We start from the raw sequence: 10,000 nt of genomic DNA, 5'->3' as shown, positions 1-10,000 counted from the left end.
AGGTATGAATCTACCACCCCGGACGGAGAAAGCTTTTCAATTTACAGTGTGTGTGCGCGTGTATGTGTGTGTGTGTGTGTGTGTATGAGAGAGAACATTTGTGTGTGTGAGTACTGAGTATTGCTTCTGAGTGTGCAGACATCTGCAGCTGTTGTAGAAAGTTGGCGCTGGGGTGATAGAGAGAGAAGAAAAACAGAAACCGAAAGAGAGAGCGAAAGAAAGAAAGAACAAAAGGAGAGAGAATGAGAAAGAGAGAGGAAGAGGACAAAAAGACTAGCGCAGTAGTAGGTTGGAGGTCGTGTGGGGAAGTGGGTTATGGGGTCAGCCTCTCCTCTCCTCTCCTCTCCTCTCTCCTCTCTCTCCTCACACACACCTCAGCACCGTGGCTATATATACACCTGATAATCAGCAGGCCTGGCCTGGCCCTACTACACTACACTCTACTGCAGGGCCCACATACTGCACCGAACACCACGGCTTAAAACACTCAACGCTTTAACACACACACACACACACACACACACACACACACACACACAGAGAGAGATAGATAGATAAAACCTCTATAACCACTCCCTATCTCTTTAGATGCTGTTCCCACACAAAAGAACAAACAGTTTCCTTGTTGAAGCGTGCACACACAGATTGCGACACAGGCATGCACCCAAACACACACTATCTCTCTCAGTCAGGAACAAAATTGTCTGATCACACCAAAGTCGGCTCCTTATTCATTATTTCATTGAACAGAGAGGCTGACCATTATTTCAGACATTAAACACACCTGCCACTGTATCCCAACAACAAGCTAATCAAACACACACATACATCTCTTAACCAGCTGAACACACACACACACACAGAAGCTGGATGTCTCCTGGACAGACTTGGCGTGTTCAGAGAGCAGGGCTCCACTGCACGCTCCTCAGCTCCCCACCAGCTTCTGACACGACCTTTGACCTTAACTTGTCATCTGGGTGGAATCTCCCACAGTGTGGTGTGATAGAGACGTGACTGAGGAAAAGTTTTACAGCAGACCGTCTGTGTGTGTGTGTGTGTGTGTGTGTGTGTGTGTGTGTGTGTGTGTGTGGAGTGATAGGAAATAGCAGGGGGTGGCATTCCCAAGCTGAACAGTTGTGCAGACACTCCGTGGGAAGGGAAGACAGTGTGGGAATGCAGAGTGAGTGAGTGAGAAAGTGTGTGTGTGTGTGTGTGTGTGTGTGTGTGTCTGTGTGTGTGTGAGAGAGAGAGAAAGAGAAAGGGTGAAGGGGTCAGCCAGGTGACACACAAGGAAATCAGGTCAGAGAGCAACACTGCTGGACACCAAGTCCACCCTCTCACACACACACACACACACACACACACACACACACACACACACACACACACACACACACACACACACACACACACACACACACACACACACCTGTTCTCACCAGAGTGTAAACGGCAGAGGCCGGCCCACCGGAAGAAGGCACTGACAGCACTAAAGCAGCACATTACCCTATATATATAGCAGTGAAGCGGCCCCTCTTCACACAGCTCTATGGCCTTTACACTTACATTCACATTATATTTACATTCCATTTACATTATATTCACTTAGCGGCCACTTTTCTCCAAAATGGCTTCTGCTACAAAACAAGGCATCTATTTGATCAAACACAAGCCTTTGGAGTTCCTGGACTCCCCCTCTCCCAGGCGGCCAACAGGAACCGTTTGATTAAATAAAAAAAACATTTATAACAACATCCTACAGCACAACACGGTGCACAATACACAAGTGTATAGCACAGATCAGCATAATATATATAGCACAACGGCTATACGACAGCATATTCTAGTACCCCCTTAAACAAAAGAAAGACACATAAAGGTTTCGTAATATCCTGCGTTCACAGAGGGGCAGTCACCCCCGTTATGGTGAATAATACCATAAAAGTCTCTGGCTCCGCCGAGGCCGGGGGTAGAAGGACTGGGATTGCGCTGACTAGCGCTTCTGTGCGAGACAGGGGTGGGGGTGCGGGCTAGAGTGCGTTATATGATAGTAACGCATATGCCAGTACATCAAAGTGAAGTACAGTAAAGTGCAGTGTTAAATAAAAAAATATATATATTATTTGATACTCTCCACTCCTCACGGAGGAAGTATTAAGAGTCATTAGTGGACACATTGCATTTCCATTGATTTGATTTAGGAGCCGCCCTTCATCCAGAGTGTCTTCCAGCACTTTCCAGTATGTGCATTTATCAGTGCGTGCGTGCGTGCGTTCCTAAAGACACACACACACACACACACACACAAGCTTCTAACGGGTCAGATCCAGGACAACACTGCTAAGCTAGGCCGGAAATCCATTCCTGGGTCAACCGCAATCAGGGACAGTGGATCCTTCACTGTGTTTCAGAGCCGCTGAAACAGACATGCCTCGTAGGCAGACCACAGGCCAACGACTCACTGGCTACAGTGTCAGGCGAGGAGCACAGGCTTGCGGCCATGTTGGCACAGTTAGCCTTTCCCCTCGAGTGACTGCTGCTTCTGGTACGGCCCATCTCCAGCTGGTCTACTACAGCAGAGTCTGTTAGTGTGGTTCTACATAAGACTGTACCAAGACATCTTTTCCTCATTTCTTAAGAGAGGATATTTATAGATTTACTGATGATTATAATCCTCTAACATTCCCTGACCATGCGGATGGCATGAGTGTTGGGTTAGTGGCTAGCGTTAGCGTGTGTGTGTCAGTGTGTGTGTGCGTAGGCGTGGCGCTGTCAGCCGTGGCCTAGCTAGCCTCTCTGCTCGGGTTAGCGGTGGCTGGGAGCCTGTGGTTGTGTGTGTGCCCGTTGGCTGGCCTGCCGGATGGGGGGAGGGGACGGAGGAGCAGGGTCTGGTCAGGGACAGGTGGCTCTCGGTAGGGGCTGAGGAGAGGGCGGGATGGGGGGGGGGGGGTGATGGTGGTGAGGGGGTGTGTGGAAAAGCTTCCAGGTACCACGCCTCATCACGACCCGCATACACACACACAGACAAGCAAAAAAAAAAAAAAAAAACACAAATGCACACACAGACACACACAGAGAAGTGATATTAAAAGACATCTTGCACGCACACTCACACACACACACACGTGCAAACACATGCGCACACACACGCTCCCTCTCCCTCACACACAGTGCTGGATGGGAGCCCAGTATTTATAGTAAATATGAGAAGCGTGCAGGCTAGTGTAGAAAAGGCTGACTAACTGAGAAGCACCTGTTCTCTCTTCGTAAGTGTGTGTGTGTGTGCCTGTGTGTGTGTGTGCCTGTGTGCGTGTGTGCCTGTGTGTGTGTGAGTGCCTGTGTGTGTGTGAGTGTCTGTGTGTGTGTGTGCCTGTGTGTGTGTGTGCCTGTGTGTGTGTATGGCTATGTGGGACAAAGACACAGACACACACACACATTCAGTCTTCCTCTCGCGTATTCAGACAGACAGTAAAAGCATACAGCAGACATCTACCCTCCAGTCCACCGCAGGCACCAGAGACCAGGCACATGGACAGGGACATGGACAGAGGCAGGGACAGAGACCAAAGACAGAGAGAGGCTAGGGGACCTGAGACTATGGACTGGGACTGGGACAGGGACTATGCACACAGGGACAGGGACAGGGACAGGGACAGGGACAGGGACAGGGACAGGGACTATGCACACAGGGACAGGGACAGGGACAGGGACTATGCACACAGGGCTGGGGATGAGGCTGAGGCTGAGCTGATGGCACCCAGGCTGAGAGAGGCACAGTAGGGAGATGGATGAGCTGATGAAGAGCTTTAATCATCCCCCAGCTCTGATGAACACAGCTAATGATGATCTGATGACCAGGGGAGAAGTGAGCTGATTGGGGTGCGTGTGTATGTGTGTGTGTGTGTGTGTGTGTGTGTGTGTGTGTGTGTGTGTGTGTGTGTGGTGTGGTGTGGGAGTGAGTGAATATATGTGTGTGTGTGTGTGTGTGTGTGTGTGTGTGGTGCATGTAGTGTTTTTGTGTATTTGTGTATAAGCATATGGGACTGTTTAGTGGTTTAGTCTCTGTATATCTGTGTGTGCGTGCGTGTGTGTATGTATGTGTGTGTGTGTGTGTGTGTGTGTGTGTGTGTGCGTGTGTGTTTGTGCGTGCGTGCGTGCGTGCTCCCACTGACTGACACAGATGGATTGGCTCCCAGACAGTAGCTTACTTTATCTTAGCGCCAGCTTTCCCTCAGAAAAAAAAAAAAAAGATAGAAAAGACAAAAAGGAAAGATAAAAAAAGATGACTAATACTCAAACTATTAAACCCACTCAAGCACTCCAACTCCACTAATTAATAGGGGGGGAGGTCCAATTAAAGGAGCGTCGTTAGCCAGGCTAATGGAGACAAGAAGGTGCCAGGAGCACGGCGGCTCTTCACAGCGCCGCTATGACTACAGGTAAAACTGAGGAGGTTGTCACTGAAACGAGGACTTAAATGAGCTAATTGATGAGTTTAAGAAAAAGACGTTGGCCCTAAGTGCTGATTTTTAACGACCAAAGCCCAACCTCATTCTTTACAACCACATTCTTCCAATCACAACTCAAAGAGTTTCACAAAATGATCAACGTGGTGAGTTTTACAATGGAAAGCAACACACTACTCTCACCACTCACCACTCAACCGAGGATATATTATTTGAACAGATGAACGCAATGACTGGACATCTTGACACTCAGCAGTGAATATAACAACAGCCACTCAACAGCCCGTGCCCACTCACATTCCCCCGCTGGGTCTCACTGATGACTCACCGGTGAGGTTGGTGCGTGCGCTGTAGGAGCCCAGGAACTGGCCGTCGGTGTTGGGCGTGTAGCACTCGAACAGGCCCTGGTCCTTGGCCTCCAGTTTGGTGATGTGGAGGAGCGCAGAGTCGCCGCTCAGGCGCTCCACGTAGATCTCCTTGGCGTTGACGCGCTGGGCGAAGATGGCGTAGGCGTAGTTGGGCTGCGCCGTGCTCACGATGCGGATCTCGCGGTCTGGCACCGACGGCAGGTACATGGACCACTCGAAGTCCTGCTCCTTGCCCTCCTTGTAGCCCGTCACGTTGCACCAGATGGTGGCGTGCGAGCCTTCCGTCCGCACCAGGGCGCCGCTCTGCACCGTCACCACGCGCTTGGCCCAGCCAGGGCTCAGGCCCACTGAGGAAGAGGAAGAGAGAGAAGTTTTACATTTTAACAAAAAAAACTTTTATTATCAAAAAACTATTACTTATAATATATTACTGGTCAAACCCAAATAAGAAAAAGAGGGCGAGAAAGAGAGTGTGATTTTTCTGTATTATATATATATTATTATTTCTGTATTATATGTATATATATATATACACATATTATTTGTCGTATTGTATGTCTATTGCATTCATTTGTTTGAAATGTAATTGGAGCATTGGGGGCGTAGAGAGAGGGAGTAAAGTGATAGACAGAAAGACCGGTGTTGAATTGTATGGATGATCGGGAAACTAAGATATCAAGAGAATAAACGTGACTAGATACAGGAAGTGGAAGGAAGAGCTCAACATTGCCCAGTCTCCTCTGCCGCATCTCAAGTACCTCTCTCTCGCTCTCTCTCTCTCTCTCTCTCTCTCCACAGACCTCTCTAGTTTGATTGGGCCCTTGATTGGGGGGGGGGGGGGGTTGTAACTGAGGACTTGGGTGGGTGTGTGGGTGGGGGAGGGGGTGAATCTGCTTTGTTTACAGCGTGTCCATGACCTGGAGGGCCGGGCGGCACACCAACACATCACGGGCTAAGCACAACCCCTCGAGTTTGCCACAGCGCCCATCAGGCTAAAGCACTCAACTAACTCGGCAGAAAACCGCCTCTGCGGTGAGTCAACTTCTCTGAGGATTAGAGAGAAACACACAGACACACACTCTCTAACACAAATACACACGCACACTCACACACACACACATACCCTCACAGGCACTCACGGGCAGGTGTCTGTCGCTCTGAAGCACTTGAATCGACGTGATTGATTTTTGGGAAATGCAGGTGGCCTCGTTCAACCCTTTGACAGAATCCCAGTAAAAGGGGTCGGAGATAATGGGCAGGCCATTCCAGGTTACAAACACTCTCAATCAGAGCTCTCAAGGTGAGACCACATCGTGTTCTCAGCCGCACTAAACATGCGCGTGACAAGTCTCTCTCACACACACACACACAAACTAATGTGGCCTTAGTAAACCAATTACATGGTAACAATCATGACATCACTTCCTGAGGCTTTTACCGGCACTTCCTACACATATGAAAGTGCCGATTAAACTCTATAAAAGTCCCTTTTCTGTAAAAAGATAGAAATGTGATCGAAATCATATAGAAAAGCGATGGAAATAAGTACTATATCTAGTGTCCTACACAATATAGTCCTCTACCACCAGGGTTACTGATGAGGCGGCCTTCTTCAGAACTGGGGGAGATGGAGACTAAATGGTGCCGTTATGGAGAACATCAGCACAGGCTGAAATTGAACAGGTTGACTTGAATCATTGAAAAGCACGAGTCATAAAAACGCCGTCCCACTCTCCAAGCTGCTGAAAGTGCAAGGCTGGTCCATCTGGATGTGTGTGTACGCCACAGAGAGAGACATTTATATCAGTGTGTCAGCAGGTGTGTGAGCATATTGGGGTGAGTGAGTGTGTGCATGTGTGTGTGTGTGTGTGTGTGTGTGTGTGTGTGTGTGTTGTTCCTTCATCTCTGTTGTGCAATCTCAGATTGAACTTCAGCTAACGTAAGTCTCTCCTCATGAACAAACAAACCACCTCAGAGAGGCAATTCCAAAATGCATGGGGTATAAAAACACTCTCTCCTGTAACTCTCTCTCTCCCACACACACACACACACACACACACACACACACACACACTGAACTTCTCAGAGTCCCTGTGGGCAGAGCTGACACTCAAACAACCACTCCTTCATGTTGTGGAGGGGGGAATAATGAGAGGGACTGCAGTTTCCCTGCCGAGTGCGCTATTACCAGATGTAGCAGATGGGCTCCTGTCAGTCAAGGAAAGAGAGAGAGAGACAGGACAGAGAGAGAGAGAAGACAGAGAGAGAGGACAAAGAGGGAATGAGAGAGAGAGAGACAGAGAGAGAGAGAGAGAGAGAGAGAGAGAGAGAGAGACGGGACAGAGATAGAAAGAGAGAAGACAGAGAGAGAGACACACAAGAGAGAGAGAGAGACACAGGACAGAGCGAGAGAGAGAGAGAGAGAGAGAGAGAGAGAGAGACACACACACAGACAGACGTGGACACTGAGAGCAGTCATGTCCACCTGAGAGAGGACACCAGGTTAGAGGAGTGAGGAGCGTCTCTGTGTCTCTGCTGTGTCTCTGCTGTGTCTCTGCTGTGTCTCTGCTGTGTCTCTGCTGTGTCTCTGCTGTGTCTCTGCTGTGTCTCTGCTGTGTCTCTCTCTCTCTCTCTCTCTCTCTCTCTCTCTCTCTCTCTCTCTCTCTCTCTCTCTCTCTCTCTCTCTCTCTCTCTCTCTCTCTCTCTCTCTCTCTCTCTCTCTCTCTCTCTCTCTCTCTCTCTCTCTCTCTCTCTCTCTCTCTCTCTCTCACACGTGTGAAAGCACATACACACATTCTCAGTGTAGGAGAAGGCAGTAATAATCACGGCGGTGCTGCGCTAGTTCTGTGTTCTGCGGACGCAAGCACATGTTCAAACTCATTATGAAGCGCACAAGACGAACACGAGTGACTAAAACACGCTGCCGCTGCCTCTCTGGCTTTAGTTTGTTCTTTCTCCGTAGACAAGGGCACACGTGTTCACATAATTATGATGAAGCGAAACTTTCGCTTTGACGTCAGGCACAGTCTGGTGACATGAAATGACAGGATTCCGTAGCGTAGTTCAGACCGCAATCACACACGGGCCACATGCAGATATATCCCATTTATTTCCACATATGAAAAATGCAGTTCCGTGCGACTTTTTGCTGCTCAGACTGCCGCCAAAAAATCTAATCTGTGCCTCATATAGGGGGATATATGATTTTTTTTCTGCAGTCTGAAGACGTCTCCTACCCCAGGATAAATCCCATTTGATCATCTGATCTACACTCACTCACCTGCGCTACCGAATCTGGGACACACTGGCAGCAGACAGAGAGAGGTGAGCAAAGCAAGAAATAAATCTAGTGTGTGTGTGTGTTTGTGTGTGTGCATTTATGTCTGCGTGCTTGTAGCTGTTTTTGTGTTTGTGCGAATGTTTTTTTCTATAGGTGTTTGTGTGTGTGTGTGTGTGTATGTGTGTGTGTCATCCTCTCCAAGCACCTGCAGAGGCATCATGACGATGTTCCACACACGCACACTGACAGCTCATCTTAGGCTAACACGTCCCTGCCAAAGTAAATAATAACAAAAACAATGGAATTCACCGCAGGCACAGAGCTCGCCCAGAGGGCAAAACCATTAAACCTGTGTCAGGCAAAACACCATCTCACTCTCTCACACACACACACACACACACACATTTCCCATTTCACCCACAGCGGCTGGGCACTTTATTTTTTGTGTAAATAAAATGTAATAGGCCCCGTTCTCCTGGGTTCTGAGTAGATAGCTTTGCTCCATTGTATTACAGAGAGCGGGGGGGATGTGCACTGAAGTGGCATATAAATTCAATGTTAGCATGGCCACCCACCACCTGGGGCCACACAGGTGATATTGTGCACCTGTAGCCTGGGCAGCAGAGCAACAAGAGGCACCAAAGGCAATACAATTCTTCCGCGCTTCCAAAGCTACAACAAAAGCGTAAGCAAATAAATGTCCTTTTTTGAGCGGGTATCTTTTTTTTTTCTTCTTCTTCTTCTTTTTTATTAATCAAGTACGGTAAACTAGTTTGAATTTTTTTGTCTGAGAAAAAAAGAAAACAAGGTGAATGGAGAGTATTAATGGAACAGTGTCTTTTCATCGTGTCTCTATTGAGACAGTAAAAATAGCTCCACTGTATTCCATATGGATGGGCACGTCAGCGGCCCTGTTAGGAGCAGCCCCCCTTGTAATGACTCAATGGAATTGTTACAGATGAACCATATGGCATCTAATCAAGCAGAATGCAAACTCCCACGATGGCATTTCGAGGGGCTCTGTAAACAAGCGTGACAAATCAATCAATCAAATCACTGAGTCATCGCAACAATCTGTCATGCCGCCCAACCGACTGGCCGCCCGACCAATCAAACGCCTCGGAGGGCGACGTCATCGCCGTCGTCTCGGGAGATGTGTGGGAAGAGTCTGACCCACGTGGGTCCGCATCACAGGCCTCTTCTGGAAGCTTCTACCCACCAACAGAGCGAGAGGACGCTTTGTAGACTCTCTGGACCTGACGTACCTATCTGCCCCAGGATCTGAGATAAGGAGCCCGTGCCTGAGTACCATCTCCATGGTTGAGTGTGTGCTCTGACTGCCACGACAAGCAAGCCTGGCTCTCAGGCGTTTGTTGTCGGAGTGGAGGGACCATGGCCTCAAGGATGGAAAGGGGTGACTACTCTAACCCAAATTGCACAAGGACCTCAGAAGAGTTCCGGGCCCGGATTTGACCCGTATCATCGGATCAAGGAACCGCTTTGTTCCAAAGAGTTCCTGGCATTTCTGGAGTACTCTTCAATGGGCCACTCTACTGCAATGGGCCATCAGAGCACTCCCCTCCTCTCAAGGCATTAAAAATGGATCCCACACTAAATACTGAGTGTTTAAAGCCAAACGCCGCTGTCTCTTCCGGCACAGGGAACACACAGAGTGGGCAAGAAGTGTCAGCTAGTTTGGGCTCTGTGTGATGCTCCCGCTAAGAGAATGTGCTTTCCTCTCAAGTTATGTGTGTGTATATTCAGTGTGTGTGTGTGTGTGTGTGTGTGTGTGTGTGTGTGTGTGTGTGTGTGTGTGTGTGTAAGTGAGTTTGAAAAAGAAAGAGAGAGAGAGAGAGAGAGAGAGAGAGAGAGAGAGAGAGAGAGAG

At 48.7% G+C, this 10,000-nt stretch overlaps 1 protein-coding gene across 1 annotated transcript in view; it reads right to left on the bottom strand.

Annotated features, from left to right (window-relative positions):
* The window catches only part of LOC105904639 (immunoglobulin superfamily member 3-like), a 155,649-nt gene that overhangs the window by 111,990 nt on the left and 33,659 nt on the right, over positions 1-10,000 (bottom strand). The window contains 1 exon segment of the mRNA XM_031582787.2: positions 4,795-5,181. Coding sequence (XP_031438647.1) covers positions 4,795-5,181 — 387 coding nt within the window.

Source organism: Clupea harengus, chromosome 2 (assembly GCF_900700415.2).
Source record: "Clupea harengus chromosome 2, Ch_v2.0.2, whole genome shotgun sequence".
Taxonomy (NCBI): Eukaryota; Metazoa; Chordata; class Actinopteri; order Clupeiformes; family Clupeidae; genus Clupea; species Clupea harengus.
The sequence above is the reverse complement of the archived record's forward strand: the minus strand, read 5'-3'. Positions and strand labels throughout refer to the sequence as shown.